The sequence below is a fragment of the Plodia interpunctella genome, chromosome 5, assembly GCF_027563975.2.
Source record: "Plodia interpunctella isolate USDA-ARS_2022_Savannah chromosome 5, ilPloInte3.2, whole genome shotgun sequence".
Lineage (NCBI taxonomy): Eukaryota > Metazoa > Arthropoda > Insecta > Lepidoptera > Pyralidae > Plodia > Plodia interpunctella.
In genome coordinates, this window is record NC_071298.1 from 5,606,458 (window position 1) to 5,632,049 (window position 25,592).

General features: G+C 36.2%; 2 protein-coding genes across 3 annotated transcripts in view; one reads left to right on the forward strand and one right to left on the reverse strand.

The window, feature by feature from the left end:
- The first annotated feature begins 120 nt into the window (after window positions 1-120).
- On the forward strand, window positions 121-10,270 carry botv (brother of tout-velu). Its single transcript, XM_053745321.1, has 12 exons — window positions 121-411; window positions 1,276-1,401; window positions 1,763-2,274; window positions 2,567-2,790; window positions 3,202-3,289; window positions 3,647-4,430; window positions 5,017-5,241; window positions 5,564-5,766; window positions 5,974-6,075; window positions 6,593-6,767; window positions 7,317-7,421; window positions 8,023-10,270. The coding sequence occupies exons 1-12, from the start codon at window positions 292-294 to the stop codon at window positions 8,125-8,127; spliced, it is 2,769 nt and encodes a 922-aa protein (XP_053601296.1). The 5' UTR covers window positions 121-291; the 3' UTR covers window positions 8,128-10,270.
- A 666-nt stretch (window positions 10,271-10,936) lies between these two features.
- Prip (prip) overlaps window positions 10,937-25,592 on the reverse strand; it is a 28,268-nt gene continuing 13,612 nt past the window's right edge. Inside the window, exons 2-7 of one of the 2 annotated variants that reach the window (XM_053745333.2) lie at window positions 21,054-21,141; window positions 20,336-20,460; window positions 15,929-16,198; window positions 14,426-14,593; window positions 13,874-13,993; window positions 10,937-12,414 (exon numbers count right to left, since the gene is read on the reverse strand). In XM_053745333.2, coding sequence (XP_053601308.1) covers window positions 12,382-12,414; window positions 13,874-13,993; window positions 14,426-14,593; window positions 15,929-16,198; window positions 20,336-20,460; window positions 21,054-21,141 — 804 coding nt within the window. In that variant the 3' untranslated portion in view covers window positions 10,937-12,381. Of the gene's footprint in view, window positions 12,415-13,873; window positions 13,994-14,425; window positions 14,594-15,928; window positions 16,199-20,335; window positions 20,461-21,053; window positions 21,146-25,592 lie in introns of both variants that reach the window. The other variant, XM_053745332.2, reaches the window with a different exon arrangement.

The window sequence follows — 25,592 nt, forward strand, 5'->3', positions numbered from 1 at the left end:
AGTCTGTTATTGTAATGGTTGCAGGACAAGCAAGCTTCATTACGAGATTATCGATCAGTGTCAGTAAAAAAAAAAAGATTATATTGACATGACATTCAATATTGACAGTGACAATTGACATAGATTAATCAGACAGACAGAATGGATGGTTACTTCAATCGCTTTTGGTCTTGATGTTTTTGTAATTTATGTATGACTGTATATAAATAAATTTGAAATAGATATTTTATTAGTATTATAAATTTTACTGCTATATTAAAATGGAATATATGAACTAATTATTTTATCACTATGTATTTCTATGAACGCTTTTGTGTGTGGCTCGGTCATCTAAAATTATCTCGTGTTATAATATTAGTATCGGTGATATTATTTGTCGTTCCACTTTTCACCCACTATTATTTATCCAAGGTAAGAAAGGGATTGCAGTTTTATGAGATTCAAATTTCGGACAGTGCATTTTCATTCATCACATAAGTTGTTATTACTGACTGATAATGTTCTGTCTATAATTTCCCGTTGCTAAATTACTGACAGATTATCGTGGATGCACCGGTTTCCTGGTATTTTGCCTAATGCTATCAGCTCTCAACGTTAATCAGCGTGGAGGGATATTAAAGTGCACTACCATGTTGGGACTCGAATCTGGGACATTGTCATTATATCTATGTAAAAAAAAATTGATTCAAATAAAAGGTACCTACTTGAATTGCGAGTCATTTTTTAAAGATCAATTACGAATAGAGATAGCAATATTTAATATGAATTTTAAAAAATACCCAATCTTTTTATTATCTACGTAATATTATAATACCAATATCCATATCATATATAAAAATATACATATCCATGTACAAAAATGTATTGGTAACAATATGGTAACACTATATCTGACGACCTCGGTGGTGCAGTGGTAAAGTGCTTGCCTGTGAACCGAGAGGTCCCGGATTCGATCCTCGGTTGGGTTGTGATGGCAAATGATCTTTTCCTGTTTGGCCCAGGCCTTGGATGTTTATCTATATATGTTATAAAATATAGTATTTTTGAATTAGTATCCCATAACACAAGTCTAGAACTTACTTTGGGGCTAGCTCAATCTGTGTGATTTGTCCTACCATCACAAAGAAGGTTAGAGTCAGGCCAAAGTGATCCTACATAGTTTATTTACTCTGGTTCACTTGTTGCTAAAGTTTCTAAATATATTATCATATCACTATAAATTATAACTGTGTCATTATTACAATATTCTGTAGATTAAAATCTTATTTGTTTTAGTATGAAACCACACTTGGGTCAATTGGGGGCAACCACATGCGGCATACACTGGAGGCTCTTGGAGATATTTCCACAATGAATGTTGCTGATCTAAAAGTTAGAATTGAAGAAATGTTGAGGATTAAGGTAAATATTACATTTTGATTAATGTAGTTGTTAACTCTTAGCAGGATTCTTTACGTCTACAGATGTTATAACAATAAACTTATTTTGTGTCTTGTTTAGTGTCCGTGAAAGGGTTAAAATTTAGTTTCACTGTCTGCCATCTTGCATAGAATAGAATAGCTGTAATTACCAATATAGCATCAGGAAGTCATAAATTTTTTAATCTTCCTTATATTGGGCTTAACATATAATTCAGCAAAACATGTCCATCAATAGCCACTTTTGAACCAGTTAATTTTCACTCTAGTTCTTTAACATAACATAACTACTTATACTTTAACATAACATAACATATCTTTGATAGCTAATACTTATTGTGTAGGCATCAGTATCAACCGAACTCCGGGAGCTAGAAGCGCGTCGTGGCCGGCTGCAAAGGGAGGCAGCAGCAGCGAGTGCCAAAGCAGACAGTGCTAAAGCTGAGCACGCCCGCGCCGCCGCCGAGCTGCAGCGACTGCGCGTGTCTGCTGACCAGGCGCGACTGGCGCAGCTCGAGGCCAGCCGTCGCGACTCCCCGGAACTGGCACCTCCCAAACAAATCCTACCTTCACGCCCACCTTCTATACTCCCACCAGTAGAGAAATCATCAGAAGTACATTGTAGAATGTTTTCCTGTTTTGACCATTCTCGCTGCTCTCTCACTTCAGGATTCCCTGTATATTTCTATGATCCTGACGTATTTGCTCCGCTGGCGGGTGCGGAAGTCGATGGATTCTTGAAAACTACACTTCGCCAAACATTGGGCTACAATACCCACCTCACCCATGATCCCAATGAAGCCTGCATATATCTCGTACTTGTTGGAGAGGCATTTCCTTATGAGAAAAGTGCTGTGTAAGTAATATTAGTTTATTATAATACACATATGCAAATTGACACGATAGAGACAACTTATTTGTTTCTATTTATTATTGAAATACACAATAAATAAATAGGACATATAACATAGATTGAGTTAGCCCTAAAGTAAGTTGTAATTATCAATGTTGATTTGAACACCAACAAATCTGATATTTTGTTCGAAAACGAACCTTTCACAACAACAGCGCCCTAAGATTTGCTGGCGTTAGCTCCCCTTGGAAATAATGGTAAAGAATTCAAACGGTATTGTCTCTTCCACCTTCAGTTCCACAACAGAGTCGTACAAGCTGTACATAAACGAGACAGCACTAAAGCAGTTGCCGTACTGGGGCGGCGACGGGCGCAACCACGTGCTGCTGAACCTCGCGCGCCGCTCGCTGTGGGTGGGCGCCGGCGACGCGCTGCGGGGCGCCGGCGCCGGCGCCGGCCGCGCACTCGTCGCGCAGTCCACCTTCACGCTGGCGCGCTTCCGACCGGGTTTTGATATAGGTGAAGTCTATGTCTTTATTGTATTATATTCCATGTTGAAATATGTATTAATACATTTTAATAGAAATAGGTTTAAGTACTTTCCCACTCAGTTCTATTTTTTAGTGCATTAAATGAGACCAAAATCACCGGAGCTAACATGTCCCACACAACACAAATGTCAAAATGTATGAAAACTAACCAGCGCCCCTGCCGGCGACAACGTCAACTCAACCCAAAAGAAAGACAAACTTTCTCACATTAAAGTTTCTCCAATCAAAGTTGAACAATTCTATACTAGTATTCAGCTGTATTATTTTAGTATGGGTTCTAGTATAAAAACTGACGGGTTTATTTGTTTTATTATTCTACCTAGTTAGATTTGTTTGTGGAGTGTGTGAAATGTCCTATATGTATAGTTATATTGAACAGTGACCCCGCCCGCGCTGGGCCCCCCCGGCGGCGACGTGTGGCTGGACGCCGCGCCGCTGGCGCCCGCTCGCAGGAAGTACTTGCTCAGGTACCTATCTGATATATCATCACTATTTCGTTATTACTGTACGGCTAACTTTCTTCCGTCTTCTTTACTGGTTACCTACACTCTAGGTAGTGAAGCCGATAAATGAAATGTTAAAATTTTCAAGATTCAGCTGTGATACGTACATAACGTATGAACAACCTGGCACCTGCCTGACATCAATTCCACTTTGGGAATATTATTGTTGCCTATTAGCTGAACCTTACAAAACAATGATACGGACAGAGGAGACTGGACAATACGGAGGTTATCCATCTGCATACGTATATTTTTTTATTTAACAACTTTTTGAACTACTTTTAAGTAGTACTTTGATGTGCATTCATTAGCTACGTTTAGTTTTCAGGGCTCGCAACCACCGGCGATGGCAACGGATAAAGATCATGATAAATCGCTGATAGATTTCTTACAAAATGTAGCCAGTTCGGCGACCACGCAAGACGCCTTCTTCCTACAATTTGAGTGCGACCCGCCTGTTGAGAAGAAGTCAGTTTTGCCCATCGGAGACTGGGCGTTGTGCGGTACGGATAGATCTCGACGGGCGATACTGCGAGACTCCACTTTTGTACTGATATTAGCCCCTGGGGATCGCAGTTATACTACGACAGCGCTGTTACAAGCGAGGCTCTATGAAGCGCTGCGTTCTGGCGCGATTCCTGTCATACTAGGAGGCGATAGGATTCGTTTGCCTTATGATGAAGTTCTAGACTGGCGTCGCGCAGCTGTGTCATTACCCAAGGCGCGCGTAACAGAAATGCACTTCTTACTGCGAGCGATGTCTGATGCGGACTTGCTAATGTTTAGAAGGCAAGGTCGCGTGTTGTGGGAGAGGTATTTGAGTTCGGTGCAAGCGAGTGTCGACTCTCTGCTAGCGGTGATAAGGAGCAGATTGAATATACCGCCGCGGCCAGCGGCAGCGGTGACGGGCGCTCCTGGGTTCAACGACACGTATACCCCGCCGAAGTCGGAGCCGGCGCCGGTGGACACGGAGCAGGACGAGACCCTGGGGCCCTTGGAGGCGCCCTACCCCAGTCCAGCGTATAAACGGAATTATACACTGGGACTGCTGCACGGGTACGAATTGTGGAACGAGTGGGGAGAACCATTCACGCTTTACCCGCAGGTTAGTAGATATTTCTTTAATAAATACCCTATATCTTAAAATGCGAAAGTTTGTGAGGTTGTATGTGTGTATGTCTGTTACTCTTTCACGCAAAATCTTAACGAAAACGAATGGATTGTTAAAGGACGGATTGTTAATCATAACAATCCGTCCTTTACCGTCCGTACCCACGTACCAAATATCAATTTGGTACGTGGGTAGAATGTAACCTGGAACAACATAGAGTACTTTTATCCCAATTCTCACGGGAGCGAAGCCCCAGCCCTAGTCTTTCATATTTGTTTTAATACAAACATCTGACGAAAGCCTTTTTAATACTAAACTAGCTTTTGCTTGCGGCTTCGCTCGCATTTATTCCGTAACTTATTATTGTCAATATCTTGGGTTCTAATCAACATCATCGGGTTGAAACATATACCAGACTTAAATTAGATAATTTAGACCATACGCTATACAACTATAAGAACCGCATCGAATTCCGTTGCTTGGTTTAAAAGAAGAAATTCAGCTTATAAACAGACAGACGCGGATTGCGACTATGTTTTATACAATGTAGCGATGAATGAATTGAAATACAATTGTGCAGTTGCCGTGGGACCCGGCGGTGACGTCGGAGGCGCGGTTCGTGGGGTCGGGCGCGGGGTTCCGGGCGCTGGGCGCGGGCGCCGGCGGCGCTGGGCGGGAGCTGGCGGAGGCGCTGGGCGGAGACCGGCCTCGGGAACAGTTCACCGTCGTCATCCTCACCTACGAGCGCGAAGCCGTGCTCGCCGCCGCGCTGGCTCGTCTCCGCGGACTGCCTTACCTCAATAAGGCAGGTTCAATGGGAATGTATTATAGGATATCACGTTTTGAAGCAGTCACGGGGTCGACAAACTTAACCAAAATTGTTTTAAATTTAATTTAATGATTGAATATTGATTTTACGACCACCCGTTTACTTTACGCTAACACTCGAAATCACATAAAAATATGTTATGATATAAAAGCCAGGCCTGGCTTCGCACGAGATCTATAAAGCTTCTGGAATAAATTGTGTTTAAAAGAAAGGTTTGTGACGTCCTCTTCTGGATATGACTAATTCAGTTTTTGACCACTTCTACGACTTTGTTTTATACTATGTAGTGATATATCAGGTGGTGGTAGTCTGGAACGGCCCGTCGTCCCCGGCGGCTGTGGCCAGCTGGCCGGAGTCCGGCGCTCCGGTGGCAGTGGTGAGGGCCTCCAGGAACTCACTCAACAACCGCTTTCTGCCCTACCACCTCATCGACACTGAGGCGGTGCTGTGTGTCGACGACGACGCGCATTTGAGGCACGACGAGATTGTCTTCGCTTTTAGGTCAGAATCTTGTGAAGTTATATTTAGAACACTCTCTGCTCACTAATACCACCATCACATTTTTTATCAATTAATAACGAAGGCTAAAATGTACTACAGGAGATTATGCTACACTACATAATATGCCATATGTATCAATTTAATTTCATTGTATTTAAAGTGTGATTTCACTGACATACCTTTTTTCACTGATGTCTCAATTTCCAGAGTATGGCGTGAACATCGAGACCGCATTGTTGGTTTTCCTGGTAGATATCACGCTTGGGATCTCAATTTCAACAATGGATTTCTTTATAACTCAAATTACAGGTAAGCATATTTCGCACCTTAATCACAAATAAATAAAAATTGTTAACAAGTCAATTTAGATAATAGTGTATGGTAAAAGGAAGGAGCGGTTGGTTTCAATCAGGAGGCGGAGTGTCTGTGTTATACGTAGTATTGTGTATTATTGTACTGTGACGCAGGGCAAAATGAGGTTCGGATATGTGCATCAAGGGTTGTCACTTTTAGACAACAAAATTAATTTATCGCTTTAGCGATACTTCCGCCTTGTGCTTTTAATGTCTTTTAATGTTCTGTTTGTTTGTCTTTCTTATCTTTATTACACATAAATTAATTAAAAAACACATGATATACATTGGAATGTCCTGTATATTTCTTACTTTTGGCAAAATAATATTTATATTGTAATAATTAATACACGTTGTCCGTATTTTGTGACTGCGTTTTTTTTTCCATTAGCAAGGCTTTCGAACTAAACGAATCTTAAACTTGGATATTAAGATGGTTGTATCAGATTGGTGATAAAACAGTACAATTTAAGCTGTGAGCTGAGCATGGTGCTGACGGGCGCGGCGTTCGTGCACCGCTACTACCTGTGGGCGTACTGGCGCGCGCTGCCGGCCGCCGTGCGGGATTTCGTGGACGAGTACATGAACTGCGAGGACATCGCCATGAACTTCCTCGTCGCGCACATCACTAGGAAACCGCCCGTCAAGGTGCGACCGTACATTAAGCTTGTATTATATGCCCAGCGAGCTTTGGCGTTATCTCCCGCCGCCAAGTAGGAGTCAATCTTATGTTATTATTATGAGTAGTATGTTATTTTATGAGTAGTATACGGTTTTGACATTGGACTGAATTTATACGACAATATTCAGCCATTGCTATAAACAAGTGCTTACAAAGGGAACTAAATTTATTTGTAGGATTTCTGCTGGAATGGAGAGGGCATAGCTAGGCCTAGGCTTTACCCGTCGGTCAAAACAAAACAAAATACGTGCTTGTTAAAGCCCGAACGGGTAAGAAAACAAGATTTGGTGACCACACTGTGGTCGGATGCCTAATTAGACTGAGTCGACTGCGTGAATGAATGAGTAGCAGCTGTCATGCCGCTTTGTTCAATTTTAAAGTACATTCCCCCGGGTATATTTTTCTTTTTTATTGATCTATACATTTAACGTGTCTCTATGTTTTATTTATATGGAATTAGTATACAATGACAGTGACGTGATATTACATCAGCTATATTTGTATTTGTACCGTAGGTGACGTCCCGCTGGACGTTCCGCTGCCCGGGCTGCCCGGTGACGTTGTCCGCGGACGAGACACACTTCCACGAGAGACATAAATGCATACAGTTCTTTTCTCAGGTAAATTGATTAATTTGATTGTTGCGGTAAAACTCACCACTTGTGATGCTGGACTAGCTGACATAGGCTGTGGTGACCACTTCAGGAGAGCCACATGCCTATTTACCTGTTGCGGTAGGATAAAAAATAACTTGTAGATTGTATTTTTGTGTAGTTTTTTTACTCGCCGTAAGTTATACTGTGCATTTACATAATTATAAAAAAATCTAAGTGCAGTCAACAGCATGTCAAATTACTCTGCATGAAACTTAATGCGAAGGCTATAGCGGCGAATTTGCAATGATTTTGGACAGCTTTTGTTTGTACTATGCTGTTAAATTACCATTGTCCACTTTAGTAAAAGTTACAAGACGAATTTTTTCTACCGATTTGTAACTTGTTATGAGAGATGAATTATTTTTGCATTTTTGTAACCTATTGTTAGTTACAACGTGGACAAACTAGTTACAATAGAAATTGCATACAATGTCGATTGTCAAAGGTGCATTCGGACTGTAGCAATTGCACTACGTCTAGACTGATGTTTAGACGTAATTAAACTAGTGTTCAGATTAAATGTATGTGTTGGTTGGTTATTGTAAAACAAAACTTATCTTTCTAGGTAATGGGCTACACTCCGCTGCTATCGACGCAGTACCGCGCCGACTCCGTCCTCTTCAAGACTCGAATACCACACGACAAACAAAAATGTTTCAAGTTCATTTAGGGCTATTTAAATAACTTTCGAAGGCACTTATTAAGAAATCGTGGCAATATTGTATGCCACAACTGCAGTGCGGTGACGTACGTCAATGTCAATCCCATTCCATTATGTAAAACTACGGAGCGGCAACGCTCTGCGTCTACGCAAGGCAGCAAAACGGAGCAATGAGGCCATGCTCTAGTGGAATATTGCTCCGATGTTATCACTGTACGTACAGTGCACCAAAAGTATAACATTTAAATGGCATAATAAGCCGTTTACATCAAATTTATTGACATAGCTCTGACATATACATAATTCATTTCAAACACATCGAACGAGTGATAAAGTAAATTTGGTCGTTTGGCAAATTTTGCTTTTGTACAGTATATTATCATAATAAACAATAATTATTGTCATGGCATGACCTACCAATGTGCTCTAAAAATTGTAAATGTAAAATAAGTTAATCAAAATTGTAAAATTAAGTATTGGTTCAAGAGATAACAATCAGGACTTTAAATATTTCAGACGTCATTATTAAAACATTTGAAAACCTATTTATTAGTGTTTGAAAATATCAGTAAATGATCGGCTATAAATAAAAATACAATCACGACCCACGCCATCTTATTGTCAAATTTAGATGACATGTAAAGTTTACTCATTAATTATTTTTTGCTTTTGCGTTAGTAGGTATCTAGTTTACGATGATACGCAATAAACGAAAAAATAAACAACCTCCATCGAATCAATGAGGGTTATCCGCTCTCTGTAAACGCGTGTGTGTGGTTCTGTCACTTTGACATAAAAATGCCTGCGTACACAAACAACAGAATTATTAAAATTTAAGTTGGTCATGGACCTTAATGTACACCAACACCCCTAGCAGCGAAAACACTAAAGTTACCTCATTTAATTGATGCATTGAGATCATAGTGACAATAACTTTACAAGTACGTATTGCTAGTACATAAGTCACATTATCGATAATGGGAGATTTTATTAGAACAATTTAAATTAGAGAAAAACAAATTGCTTTTGCATATGAAGGTATAAACTATGCATTTACATTTTAGTACCAAATAATCAAAGTGTTGTAATTTTTATTTTAAGTTTTTAGTTGTAAAAAATTGTTTGAAGTTATTGAAGGTGTTTCAAATAAAAAAGAATAAGGGTGGGTTGCACAGACAACTTTGACGTTAACTATAACGCCCGCAGAAAAGCGCAAAGGATGCTTTTTGTCTAAAAGTCAACGGCGCGCCGGTTAAAGTCAACATAAAATTTGACGCTGCAACTCACCTTATCACTATTAAGACTGATATGTATGACAAAAAGAACCCTGCTATAATCTCACCTTCCGTAGATGAAATCAACATATCAGTTGGTAAGCTTGGAACTTAAGTGAGCATTTTTTTAAATAATATATTTTTATAATTGTTTCGTAGAAATGTACTATGATTTTTAAAATAATGTACACTGATTTTTTAAATTTATATAACTTAATAACTTAATGTTATGCAAATATTGATTTTGAATAAAGCTGATGTTTGTGTGTATATCAAATGACTTTAGCATTTATTTGTAATCAGGGATAATTCTTTCGTCGATTTCAGTTTTATCCTGATCAGCCAAACATCATGTGTTCGATTTTATTTTATAAATGAATTAAATCGTTTTGCTAGTCATTTCACGTGAATTCACACTCATTTTTTTACATTTGTACATATAAAGCATTTGGAACTAAGGGAAAATATAAGGCCATGTGCTATTTGACGTAAATTGAATAATATTCGTTTTAGTAACTTTTTATTTATAATAAATTGATAATTGCTAAGTACCTTTGTTTTTAAGCACATGTACATACTAATGAATGGCACAGAATATGAATTTGTAATGAGTAAGAACTATTTAGTATATTATATATTTTTGTTTGGATTTTTTGGTGAGTCAAAATGTATAACAATTGTATGAAAAAAATGTTTTATTTATTCTATAGATAGTAAAATGTATTTGTTTTAGGGTTCCGTACCTCAAAAGGTAAAAACGGAACCCTTATAGGATCACTTCGTTGTCCGTCTGTTTGTCTGTTCGTCTGTTTTAAATTTTAGACCTTTATTGTGGGTTTATTGAATGGAAACTCTGAAATATAAGTTCTAATAAACGATTTGCGGTTTTATTGAATCATATTCATTTTCCGATAGGTATTTTATGAAATACTAGATGTTTACCGGGGGTTCGCTCCCGTGGGAATTGAGATAAAATATAACCTATAGCAATCTTGGATAATGTACCTTTCTCATGGTAAAAGAGTTTTTGAAATCGGTTCGGTAGTTTCGAAGATTACCCGCCTCAATCATACAAATTCAAAAATGATCACAAACTCTTTATAATAATAGTACTTATAGATAAATTATATTTAGAAAACTACAATTTAAGATAATCAAATAATAATGTAGGTATTGGACCCAACAAATTGACTTTCCAGAAAAAAAGGCTCACAAACATGACCATTTATGACTTTCTTTACAAAGTTATTGTGCAAATTGATAACATACAATCGAGTGTCGCTTTGTTCATGGATCTAAAGCATTAGTGCTGACCACAATATTCACAGTATCCGTGGCAATGTAAAAAATAAATTCTGTATATTCTTTTTCTTTTTGTTGATCTATGTCGAGAAGTGAAAACTAACTGATTTACTATTTAAATGCTAGGAAAGTAACATGTGTAATGCTACGAGGAGTGTATAGGTTCACTACTATTTTTACTACTCTTTTCACTTGTTGATCTTTCCATTTAAGGTGGAATTTTAAAGTACAAATAAAAACACTTATAAATAAAAAATATTTAATTTGTTCTTAATAATACAGACAGAGGACAGTTTCACACACCCATAATTTAACGATCATTCTTGCAATAAAATGGTTTCAATCATACATTAGATATTCGTAAGTTTTAAATACTTACACTTATGAATAGTATGAATAGATGTAAAATTTTAATTGCTACATTAATAGATAGCATGATATATTTTTTACTGTATAGGTGTATATCTAGGTACATTAACATTTATCTAAAATGAGTAATTATTTTGTCAATATATAACATTTTCTTACTTAACTAGTACTGCATTAAATTACTACATTACGATTAAATAAATCTCAAATAGTAAAATATAATAAAATATAATCTACATAGATGTAGGTACATTTTGATAATATTCGAAAAAATGGGAATTCGGAGGTCTTATATAAAATGATATTAAACCTACTGTTATAAAAGCGTGACGTTTATGATAGATCTATTAATTTATAAAAAATATATTAGGTAAGAATTACATTACATATCTTACTTTGAAATAAAAACTACGTACTTCCAAAAATATATACTTATAAAATTACAGTAAAGTTTTTATGAAGATGAGAACTCCCGCATAGAAACGAAATAGTTACATATCTTTTGGACGGAAGAGAGGCGAGCGAGTATTTCTACATATTTGGGCACTGTATTGTTGTACAGTGAGAAATCGTCACATTGCACAAAAGCTACTTTACGATCGTGCGACTTGGCGTGGGTGTTAAGTTTTAACGAGTTAATTTATGTCTATGGTTCTCTCTCTCTGTTCCTGTTTTCTTCCACAGCCGTTGAGCGTCGGAGCCCAGGTTCCACTTTCCTACTTTTTCGTCTCCACTTCGCACGGTCGTCAGCATCCCAAGTTATCGGACCATTTATGTATATGGTTATGTAATATTCGTATATAATATTAATCCATAATCTCTAAAATAAATAATGACATGAAAGCTACATTTTTTTTAAAACTTGGTTCGTTAAATGGTATTAAATATACTTGCCCGTCGAAAATCATTTCGGCGATACAATGATAACTCTCAACCACAAATGATCTCTCAACGCACAATTGCACAAGTATCTGATGGGATCTCTTAATATAATTAACAAATATCTAACGTTTTAAGTGAAACGGGGTCAATGACACAAATGAATAAAAATATTTATAATTGGTAGCCGCAAGCTACGAGATGCGTAGACGCAGCTACGCCGTAACCGTCTTGAGTCGTAGCAGCTACGTCGTAGCTAATACACGCTTCAGTTTCAATTCTAAAATTAATTGCCGAATGTAAATTAATTAGATTCAATACTATGGTTTGTGTATTATGGTGTGTGGTGGATTCCTCACAATGGTCTGGCAGCTGGTCGAGTGTCGCTGGGGACGGAGAGGGGCGCGGGGCGTTGCCTCCGCCAACCAGAAGTGCCGTTTCAGGCCTCAGATTTGCCGCCCAGTCGTTTCAACTACAAAAATATAAGAACATAGTTACATAGGCAAATGTTTTAATTTTGACGTGGAACTTAACCTAACCACAGTATAATAAAATGTAATACGGATGCGTAAGATAGACTGTTAATTTTCACACCAAAATAAATGCGAAAACGTTTGCATTGTAGCATAATTTTTATGTGGTTATAAATCACAAAGGACCGAATCCAACTTTAAGGTTGTGAAGAGAATTTCCTATATTGCTCTGATTCTTAGAGGTAATTCAATACTTGCTTACGCTGTGCTCCACCGTCCACGCTGTGGGTGGCGGGCGTCCGGCTCGCTTGCAAGGTGAGGCATAAAATGTTAATGAATATATTTTCTATCACTGCTATTTTAATTTCATACTTCAAACCCATCCTATAAATTTGATCACAAATATACGTCGATTTAAAAATAATTACAACGTGAATTTTGCCCAATTTTAGTAGGCATTTTTCAGCAGAGTTGTATAAATTATTCAGAAATTTCTCTTAGATGGATCGAAACATTTGCTCCTGTAGAATTATTAAAAGGTTGTATGTTTTACTGTTAATGAACCAAGTACAATTTTTATATTACCTAAGGTTATTTTGTCGACTTCGGTACATAATATGATCACAGTAAGCTAATATCCTTATTTTTAGTTTATTTTTTCAAGTACCTTTCGTAAACAAGGTGTAAGTGCGTGATTATGATTAAGATAAGTAAATTCATACGTTTGATATAAAGTCGATAATGAAAATAGGTTATTAAATATATTAAGATAAAATTGTAGGTAATGTACACCTTGATCGCGTAACTGTCAGCAGGTACGAGTACGTTATAAGTCCAAGTAAATATGATAAGTAACACACAGCCAAATATTTTATTGCAGTCATGGCCGACAGTTTTTATATTTCATTGATACGAATTTTAAAACAGTACGGTCAATAATTCCATATTGAATTTATATATTGTATATTATGTTATAGGTTATTGAAAATGCTTGTAAATTTATACGGTTGAGATAAAATCACCCTTTGAAGTAAGAACAAACCTGCTTTATATTCAAGTAAAATTGATAACTTAGGGAATCGCATTTATTTTTGGTAACCACCGCAAAGTAAATTAGTAATTAGGTACGACAACCTAATAAATTAGTTAGCTATTAGTTTAATTATCTAGCTCAGCGGTTCTCAAACTTCTTTGAAGACTTGGAAAGTTTTAAGCATTTGTTTGTGTACATAGGTTTAAAATTATTTCTCGAAATCGCTTTTTTATGTTCTAAGGCTTTTTTCAATATGAATATATTCGCGGATTCGTAGGGCTCCGCGGAGAACACATTGAGAACCGCTGATCTAGCCTGAAAGTGGTCTGCTAGGTTCCCCAGCTGCCTGGACCAGGTGGAATCGGTATAGCCACCACTGAACCAAGCACTGTCTCCCTGCTAGTGAAATAACTGTTTGATTGTACCTCCTTGTCGTCGGTGGCGACGGGTCTGTAGTGCGGGCTGTCGACAGCGGGCGCCGAGAACACGTGCACGTACAGCAGAGCGGCCGCCACTCCTCCCGCCACGGGGCCCGCCCAGTACACCTGGAACCACGACACCAATACTGAACATCGCATTGGACATTTTTTACTAACATTTTCACCTTCCCTCTCTCTCTTTCTCTCTATCTCTCTCTCTCATATTTCCGTGGTTCTGGTTACAATTGGGGCTGTAACGTTGTGGAATCCAGGGACAGAGTAAAAATATACATTAACATTTTGAATTTTCGGCTGTTATTTTGCAACGATAGCACTCCATATTTGTCCTTTGACTCAAACTCGTGGATACGGAAGGATTAATATGGAGTACTTCTAAAGGCTCCTTTGCATGGAATAGTATCGCAGCGTCTACGCTGTCACCCATAAATCGATACAAAACTGCACCAGTTCAGTTCAGACTTTAATATTGACCATTTACCAACGTATTTCTTGCAAGCGTAACAATTGGCAGTAATTGGTGGTGTGGTGACATCTTACCCAGTGGTTCTCCCATATGACGGCATGCACGATGGCCGAGCCGAAGGAGCGCGCCGGGTTCATGGAGGCGCCGGTGTAGTCCACGGCCATCAGGTGTCCGAGCGCCACCGTCAGCCCGATGGCCAGCGGGGCTGTAGCCTTCGCGTCTGGCTTGTGAGGGTCGCATACCTGATACAAATATAATTAACTAACATTTATGGTAAAACACGACAAGTAAGCATGACAGAGTGGTAAATTTTTATAATTAATTTATTACAAACTATATGTCTGTTAGGTAGTTAGTGGTCGTTTTCGAAAACCCAATAATATCGCAACGTAACAAGCTAAACCTACCTTTGTTTAAACCTGTATATGTTTTTTCCTCAAATTCCTACGGAAGTAAAACCTCGCGCGAAATTATTGATATACTCGCAATATGTATATAATGTGAAAACAACAATGTCATTATGTATTTACGAGTGATATTGTATTAGTTCGTTATTATACAGACAAAAATAGTTTGTGAATTTATCTTGGTCTTTTTATTTGCGTTCCTAGTATCGTTGGAACTCTGCTCATAAAATTCGCGCCGCGGTGCTGACGGCTATGTAACAGGCCGTTATTTATTGATTATGTTAAAATACGTTATGCCGTTTCATTTCGCGACTGTATTCGCATTGTGGTCAAACACGCCATTTTCTTTGTGAATTAGCTCTTTTGTTGTTGATATTTTTTTGTATTTGCATGTTTCGCATAGTTTTTGATAAAAGTTTGTATGACGTATAAAGGTTTTTATTAGATTTACCTACGTAACAAACAACCTCTATCAAAGCTAATTTCTAAAAGTTCTAGAAAAAAAATTACTATCTCACTCTATCATTTTTAGTTACCTGCGTTAATTTACAACCATAAAATTTATCTTAAATTGTTACTTGGTCTTAATTTGGTAAATAAATTACCTACTTGCGAGATATTGAACGTTGCGACTTTATCTGGATATTGTTTCATTACTAATTTTACTTATTTCAATAAGTGGTTAGTATATTTACCGACTTTCGACATTTAACGTGTTATTAAACTAGATTTGGTTTGTCAACAGTAGAATGGATCGAAACTGAGCTTTAAGAAAATAGCATTGCCATGTTTTCGTCAACCTACTTCAGACGAGAGTATCCGCGAGCCTTGCGTCATCATGTGCTAATCACTTTTGTCACGAAACTCATGCATTTTATCTGCCACCAGATTGTCATTACCGCTTTGTTGATAGTTGTATGTACCGACGCTATTCTAAGAAACATTCAATAGAATATAGCTTTATCTCCATAAAGCCATGACCCTCCGGTCATGGCACGTTTGTGATTGATTTTAAAATGAAACACCATCGCTATCAGGTCTAGTCATAGACATTTTAAAAGTTGGTTCCATTTTTCGTTTTGGTCTTATCATAAGTCGCCTGTCAATCACAAAGTGCCTAGGTTTTATTATATAATATGAATGTTCATAAAATGAAGAAAAATTACTTACACCACACACAACGAAGATGAGAACAAATCCAAGGAAGAATTCAATGCCGAATCCTTGCAAGGAAGTGACATCAGTGCCTAAAGTGGTCATGCCAAGATTGCCGGCAACCCGGTCCGGCGTCAGGGCTTTCAGAAGGCCGGAGCCGGCGCATGCTCCGGCGCACTGGGCCACGATGTACAGAATCGCTCGCACAGGCTTCACCCGTCCCACTGATGCGAGGCCTACTGTCACTGCTGGGTTGAGGTGACCGCCGGATATGTGGCCTATTGCCTGCGAACAAATAAAGTTAAATTAGTGACCTTTTTTCAAGCACTTATTGCTATCAGATTGAACGTCAACGATGGGCCTTCTTTTTTCTCTTTTATCTTTTCTTTATCTAAATTTAACACTCGTTTGTTTTTCAAGCAGTTTTATCTGAACACACAAACACATTTAAATAATTCTCCTTCCCTCGCTTGAGCAATTGGGTAATGCGTAGATCTACATTTCGTGATCCTTCGAGCCAGATCAGCAGAGGCGACTACAATCTCTCTTTGACTCAAGAGACAAAAAATGAGGGGCTTGTATTTTTTTTAGGATTCCATATTTGGTTTGCAACAATATATTTATCTATACTAGTTATATAATGTAGTTATGATGAATAGGTCAACGCAAGTAGTGACTAAAATATAAATTTTGGAGATATTATTATAACAACCTCTCACCTTATCAGGTAGTGGCATTAACAAAACAAATAGATATCTAGATAATGGGGCGTCAGTGGACGGTGTTATTGCAAATTTACGTTGTGGGCTCACGCTCGAGATTACCTTATCTCCTACTGTTTTACATGATGTGGGTTATGGTTTTTGTAATTAGTGTCAATGACAATATTTCCAAATGCATGTCGTATTTGAAAATATTGTCAGAAGAAAAGAATTATTTAAATGTTAATGATAGGACGTCAGTGGACGGTGACTTGGACTGGTTTTACAACAAATTGTTAACAAAGTATTTTAGTTTTAAAATACTCCCAACTCCGTAGATGCTGGCATCTTCTCATCTGCTAAGTATAAAAGAGCCGATGGTTGCCAGATAGCTGAACACACATTTTATAAACATAGCTAGGTAAACTCTTTCAAATATAACATATACAGGCTGCTACGCTGCTACGACAGTTAACGCAAAGTCAATAAAAAAGAAAAATAATAACGCGGGAAAATATACATCATAATATAATGAAAAATGACAAATCAGACTGCATTACTATATGCACAACATTCTCACATCTTCACAAAGTTTGTAGGCATTCGCTTTGTAAGCTTCCCGTGGGATTCGAACGCGGAATCGGGTCATTACTTCCTACGTTTACGACCTATACAACTATATGCTTTTGGTATCTAGGTACTTGGCATAGGTATCGTACATTAATAAATAATAATAATAAAAATACCTTGTTCAGAAAGTTATAGTGTAAAATACTGGTATGTATATAGGAGAAATATAGACAAGCATTTAGATATATTTTTAAAGTATTTGTCTCAAGTTAATTTCATTGAAGTTTACAAACAAAATATATAAATAAAGCATTTTTAGAGTTCTTAGATATATTTCAGATGTTATTTGAATTATGTATTCCGTTGGAGAGAGTTAAAAGTACATATGCTAAAAAGAAAAAATGGAAATCTAAAGGAATACTGATTGCAAGTAAAAATAAAAGATTAATGCATAAAGAGATAATTAAAACAAATGATGTCTAACTTAAACGTCCAATTAAAATCAATTATTTGCAAATCTAAACAAAACCAAAACATAAAATTTATAAAAGAATATGATAATAAAAATAAAGCCACCTGGTCTCTAATCAATCAATGTACAACTCCTACAAATAATATAAAAAACCCCATCGAAAATATAGTATTAAATAATATTAGTATTCATGACCCTACTATTATTGCTGAATCATTCAATGATTATTTTGTTCATAACAACTTGCACAATATTTCGTCTATGACATATACACCCAAAACACTGATGCACCAAAGTAAAAGTATATATTTAAAACCTGTAAATTCAGATGAATTAATAACTATAATAATGAATTTTAAAAACAAAAAGCTGTGGGTATGATAACATACCAATGGAAATTATCAAAAAATCTCTAAACTATATACTTTATCCTTTACTTTACCTCGTTAATTTAATGATAGAATCAGGAACATTTCCTGATAATTTAAAGTTATCCAAAGTTAAACCTCTTCACAAAAAGGGTCCCAAAAACGACATTGCCAATTACAGGCCCATTTCTCTTTTGTCATGTTTTTCAAAAATATTTGAAAAAGTGATTCGGGTGAGACTTCAGAGCTTTTTTGAAAAAAATTATATAAAAATCAAAACCAGTTCGGATTTCAAAAAAATAAAAACACAAGTACTGCCATATTTAATATTTTAAAAGATATTTGGGACACATTAAATAAGAAATCAATGTGTGTTGGCTTGTTTTTAGATATGTCTCATGCTTTTTATTGCGTACAAGATAACATTATTCTTAAACAATTGGAAAATCTAGGGATCCGAGGCTTACCACTTAACTTAATTCAATCATATCTAAGCAACCGTAAACAAATAGTAGTCATTGACAAGTATAATCCTATCAGCAAAACAATAGAGGAAGTCAAATCTGACCAGGCTAAAATTCTTCTCGGCGTTCCTCAGGGTAGTATACTTGGTCCACTCCTATTCCTTATTTACGTTAATGAACTTCCATCCATTACACAACACAAGTGCGTCGTGTTTGCAGATGATGCAACTCTATTCATATCTGATACAACTAAAGATAAAAACAAATTTGAAGAAGAAATCAACAAGACATTAAATATTACAGTAAATTGGCTTAAATCTATAAACTTAACAGTAAATTTAACAAAAACAAAAATAATACAGTTTAGAAATTATAATAAGGAACCATATAGTTTAAATATTCACGAAACTAACAAAAAAATTGAAGACGTAAACGAAACAAACTTTTTAGGTGTCAATATTGATTGTAACTTAAATTGGAAATCGCACATAGATAAAATTAACAAAACAATATCCACGCTCTTTCGATACTTGCTGAAAGCTGTTCAGCTGAAGTTGCCCGAACTGCATACTTTGGAAATGTTTTTCCTTACCTCACATATGGAAATATCTATTGGGGGAATTCTGTTAATGTAAATTCCACTTTCCTGCTTCAAAAAAGATGTATACGCATAATACATAACTTGTATGCAGATGACATATTACGAAATATATTTAAAGAAAAGGGCTATTTAACATTAACTAATATCTATATACTTGAATTATGTGTATTTGTTCAAAATAACAACTTATACTTTAGAAAAAAAATGGATCTCAGAGATAACCAAAGAAATTTATATAAAAATGATTTGTATCTTCCCATTGTAAATAATGAAGTGTATAAAAAAAGTGCCTATATTTTTGGAATAAATGTACTTAACCACTTACCTGTAAATATCAAATGTATCCAAAATAGTCACTTATTCAAACTTAAGCTTAAGGCTTGGTTATTAGACCATGTGTTTTATAATTTGGATGAATACTATGAGTATAATACTTGCACCTTACGAGAGTAAATAGGTATGTATTCCATAAATAATTATATCGTGTGCAAAGACAAATTACTTATAAGTTGTTAAAACAGTTTAATTTGTAACTACTGCTACCCATATATAGAAATATAGTATGTGTTATAAGTGTAACCTAACGCTAATATTGCACGCCTGTAAGGGTAAACTGTTGAAACTATTGTATTGCATGTGCCGCACCTGTTACTACACAGTTACTGCAATAACGATATTTGAGTTTGAGTTTGAATATTTTTAATTATTTACAAAAGGGAAAACCTTGACGTAAAATTAAGAGTACATACCTAATATAAAACTTTTTTATGTACTTTTGCCTCGGAGCGCAGACTTGAGATTATTGTACATATGAACAAAATAAACAATATTACGATATCTAAGAACTAATCCTGAAAGATAACAGATTAAACTAACGTAGTAAATATGAGATAATGGTATAGTGTAATTTAGGAAAGTGCTTAATGTATGTAACTATACGTAGGTTTTCAACAGCGGATTAGTAAAATAGTTAAGTACCTACTAAAGTACCTATATTATTACTAATCTCTTCCAGTTCTGAGTTGAGATGAACATGTAGAGATGTACTCATTTATTTACAATGTTTATTGCAGAAATAAAAAAAAAAGATATATATGGAAAAAGGCAAAAATGGAATAAGGCGTAAATATACAATGGAATAAGGCGTAAACAGAGATAGTAAGATGTAAAACAGAAAATTATTAGTTTTATAAGTACATATTTGTAGTTTTACTAAGATCTACCTTAGAAAAGTATTGAAACTTACAGATACAGCAGCGAAGATAGTAAAACCGAAAGTCAGCGCGACGAGGATGATGTTGACGGGTGCGTCGACACCATTTTTCACGTTAATGACTGAACCGCATCCGAACAGGTTCAGCAGAAGGTTACCTGACAAACACAAAGATAAAATAACAAGTGAAAGACAAAATTATTTTGTCTAATTTCACGTTCTACGTTAAAGTCCTCCTCCTCAGGAGGATTTTGTTATATACCCATATTACTAAAGTTTTAAATTACATTTACATCGCCAGGTACGTCGGTGGTAATCTGAAATAGGATGCGTTTTAACTCCCACGGGTGCGAGGCCCCGAGGAGCAAATGCTGGAGTTAAATATCAATAAGCTCGCCATACAGCTAAACGTGGCCTTACTATTGGATCCTCCCAACTATTGGACCACCAAACTATTGGACCACCAACTATTGGATCTGTCAGCTAAGTCAACGTCAAAAATTAGACCGTTACCGGCATTTTTTCAGGTCAAAATTTAAATTGCATAGTACTAGCCCGCGTTAATGTCGATCTCTCGGGAATAAACTAACTCACTTTCGCATTTATAATGTTAATAAGGATTTCTCAAAAAGTTACAAACTACTGGCATTACTGAACGACCAGTGCGCATTTAAACACAGTGTTGGTCTTTATTAGGTTGCCTTAGTCTTATAGTACAGCGTGTAGCTCTATCTACTCCAATAAGACCAACCGATAAATTCCGCCGCGAGAGCCTTGCCGATCCCCGCTGCGCCGTTCGTCAGCTCGTCAAAGCCGATCCTCTTTGCGAGATCACCCATCTTTCTGAAACCAAACCAATGAAAAATTCATTGCTTTTATTACAGAACGAAAACAATACCGAACGATACGATACGAAATAAAGTACCTAGTAGTAAAAAATAAGTGACATGAAGCAATTACGATAAAGGCGTTGATAATACTATATAATATTTAGTACCTAATTTCCAAATAAAATAACATACATAAGTAAGTGTTCACAATATCACATTTTTCTATCATAATATTTCGAACTAAGAGTAAAAAAATTACATAGGTAGACTTGAATAAATAACTACATTGTATGTATGACGAGGGGTCGTCGAAAATATTGATGTTATCTGCCAACTGGACCCGAAAGTGTAAATTAAGTTCGTTTTTAAAGTTGTGAAGAGCCGCTTCACACATCGTTAGTCCTACAAATCAGATAACATTCATTCGTACAAGTAAATAACAATTAAATTTTTCATCGAGTTCGGCGGAAACGAAAGTTACAGTTATCACACAACAACCTAACCGAATTTGTTTTAAATTAGCTTATATTACCACTGCATAGAGATCATGTAGAGTAACTTGACGTGCAGTTTACAGTACGTAACAAAGGCTGGCTCAGCAGCAATTCACCTACAAATTATAATGGGATCCTAATGGAACCGTGATAGTCACTCGACACAAATTGTTCTAATTTATCAGGAAGGGGTTTCCGCTCTGGATGCGACGTGGAGTTCCACAAAAATGAGAAATTAGAACGATAGAATAGAGAGTTTCCTGCGGAAGTTCATTTCACGGTCGGTACGATGTTACTATGTGCCTAGATACGATGTAGAGATAATTTAAATTGATATAGGTAAAAAATGGACTATTAAAATAGCTTGGAGTATTCACTTTTGTATCCGTTTACGTCCCTTATGTCGTATGTCCACCTATTCTCAGTTAGTGGATTGAAAAAAAGGGAATAAAAATTGGGAAAAGAAAAACAAAAAATTTATACAAAAGCCTATTTAGCGTCCCGCTGCTCAAGATAAATTACAAAAATAATTGACTAAAATAAGTAAATTAATCATCAAATCGTAAAATAAATGAAAATTATAGATCCCGTAACTGTATTAGTCCTGTGACTTGTTGAGTCCTGTGACTTGACAGTGTTTATGAATATGCAGTAAAACAACGTGTCACAGTGCCCGATCGACCTTGTGAATGATTTGGTGCAAACAATAAATAAATTGGCAAAATTCCATAATTCGGGAGTCAGCTAGTCGGCACAGTGTGGCTTGCCTGACCGACGAAGTTGCCGCGGTTGTCCATAAAAAAGCAAGGCATACGTTAAAGTCCGACAAAGCCATCATGGAAGGCAGTATATTATAATGATTAACAATGAAATTGTCCTTTAGTACTAAAGGTCAACCCAAGTTAATGTAAAAGTCTGGCCAGGCCTTTTGAACTTTTATTAACCAATGCCATTATGATGATAAATTATAATTGATTTACTGCGGAACTGAATTTTTTATTAAATTAATTTTTATATAAATTATATATATAATATTAGAAATATAAATTATATAAATGTTTAATGTCGGGAGAAAAATTAAATACGCAAATTAAACATTCAAAAGTAGATAGTGAATCTAGATATACGATATAATTCACGTGATGACAAAGAACACAAAAATGTAACATGGTTTTGAGATATTTGCTTTTTAGTTAGAATCAGATAAATGTACGTACGTATATATTTGTAAAGCTAGCTCTAACTCACTTACTCCATGAAAATATTCCGTAGGATATGAATTTGCTATTTCAATCTAATAAAATCCTTGTTACCATTTCCATTAACAGCCTTACAATTTCCATTTTAGGGCTTCCAGTAATCAACCAGAACACACCATAGAAATTAACTTGTTTCATAACAGATATTAATTGTAAACTAAGTACCTACTTAGTTAACAATTATTCAACTGATTGAACATATTTGTCGTGATCAACTGATTTGTCGTGAAGTGCCATTTTTTAGCAAATTAATAATTTTATGAGCAAAGTGGATTCTGGTAGTAGGTGTAAAATAAAAGTAGAGACGAAGGAGGTAATTAAGTATACTAGAGCTGTTGAACTCATTTGTTTGCGAGCTCTACTATAAAATGCATATGTAACTTTATGGGAAATGATAATAGCATGGCACGGGTGCAACGAAGAGGCCCTTTATTACGGCACTGTTTACGGTGTGATGCCTCCGATGACTTTCTGTTGCACTTCGTTATTACAAGACACAGCTTAGCTACAAGAATTAATTACCTTCGGGAACTTCCCAAGATAAAAAACCATTCGATACCTACTTGATATATATATTTTTAAAATTCATTCATCATTAGGGCTGGTGTAAGAAAATGTCACACAACACAGTCGATCAACAAAGCTGTCTGGATAAATCGGGCAGTAATCAATACAAAGAAAGGTCATTAGGTAAAAAATTGTCACTAAACTAAAATGGTCTCAAGCTAGTTATAGACAAAAATCTTGATGGATATCAAAAGTAGAATCGAATTCACCTGACCAAAACGCATGATTTTGACAATGATCCATGACCATGATCATATGGGAAATCTGTTCCTTTTTTGCATTAGGACCTACCATGGTTACCTGCCCATGTCTATACCACAGCGCTGTGAATTATAAATAACATTTTTTAAACATCCACCAGAACCAGCTAATCTTAGGAACCATATCTCATGCATGGTAACTGCACTAAGACAAAGGTACAAAAAACAACAATGTTGTATCTATAACATGTTTGCCTAAGTTAACCGACAATAAACACGAACTAAATTAATGTACCTATGTCGTTGTAGGACGTATATACTAATGATAATTTTATTTTTAGAATCAGAACATTCTAGCAGTGACGGCTGGTGGATAATATAGGGTAGCCACACGTCATGTAAGTACGAGGCTGTCACTTCAATTCTCCACGTTATATTAGATCTTACCAGGATAAATAATCGTCCCGTTTGACGACAATCGGCACGCTCTCGATCAAAAACTATCCATAAACAATAACGGCTCGCTGTGACTCTTTGGTCTACTCTATACTTGTTATATCTTTAAGAGTCTCCGGCCATGTATTTAAATGTCGTGTATTGTTTAGTGATGGCAATTCTAAGGATAGTCTACCTAATGTTCTATATTAACAGGTCGACCTTGATTTCAGTGGGCAGACCTCGATCATTACGAGTCTTATCGAAGCCATGATTACTATCATGTTGTGTTTACACAGTAATAGCTGAGGAATACATGACACTATCAGCTGTAAGTGTCAAATTAATTCAGAGGCGATGATATCGTACCGAACTACTTCAGTGAGCGTCAAACATACTCGGGAACAAAATATAAGAGTTTATGTTATTTTAATTTTGACGACGTCGATGGCGCAGTGGTAAGGTTCTTGCCACTGAACCGAGAGGTCCTGGGTTCGATCCCCGGTCGGGTCATGATGGAAAATGATCTTTTCCTGATTGGCCCGGGTCTTGGATGTTTTAAAATATAGTATCGTTGAGTTAGTATCCCATAACACAAGTCTCGAACTTACTTTGGGGCTAGCTCAATCTGTATGATTTGTCCTAATATATTTATTTATTTATTTACTGTATTAGTTTCTAATATTTTTCGGGAAAAGTTTATTTTCAAGCGTCAATCAAAGATCGTCTTAATTTAAACATTATGACTTTATTATAGGTACAAAAGTCTATTAAAATTGAGGGTACCTAACCGTTTGCTCAATTAATTTTCTTTACAAGTACCTAAGTACTTAGTTTCGTCCCGGCGGAATACAATAACACGTTTCGTTTACTTTCGCTGATCATGAATAAATATAAAGCAAATCAGCCAATGCAGTCTTTAGTCAAATACCCAGTGAAACTTACTCATTGAAATTTTATCCAGGCTTTGTACAATTAGGTAATCACCAGTACATGCGCAGTACATAATTTGCCACTAGAGCATTACGCACTCACAGGATGATCACTTGTGTATAAATACACAATGTAATTACAAAATTGTTTGTAAATTTATTAATGTCTACCTGACTAATAAAATTAATTGCCTGCTATACGGTAAGATAGGCTTCACAGACCATTGTGATAGGCTTCCAATAACAACTAAGTAGGTAGATAAGCAAGTGAATATTATAAATATTATTTTTATTGTAATATAATATCTTTAGTTTCCAATGTTTAGTTATGTGAATATTTAATCGTTCTAAATTAATGTGGAATAATAAATCTTGTAATACGGCAGATAAAATGCCGTTAACTGTGTGTGGACTACGGTGGACGATGAGTGGATGGCCAGCTGCTTCTTCTACAATGCATATTGTAAAACTCAATCAAGGAAAAGGTACAATAATATATAATTCTATTTGTAAACCTACATTATTTGCTTTCAATTCAATGGAGCTATATTGTCTGCGAGTTTCAAAACTCTT

What these genes read in the sequence shown, in the direction of transcription:
- botv (XM_053745321.1), top strand. Translation starts at nt 292, where the DNA reads ATGTATTTCTATGAACGCTTTTGTGTGTGGCTCGGTCATCTAAAATTA. An exon ending in GACTGCCTTACCTCAATAAG is followed by an intron (nt 5,242 to 5,563) that starts GCAGGTTCAATG and finishes GTGATATATCAG; the next exon opens with GTGGTGGTAGTCTGGAACGG. An exon ending in GCATACAGTTCTTTTCTCAG is followed by an intron (nt 7,422 to 8,022) that starts GTAAATTGATTA and finishes TTATCTTTCTAG; the next exon opens with GTAATGGGCTACACTCCGCT.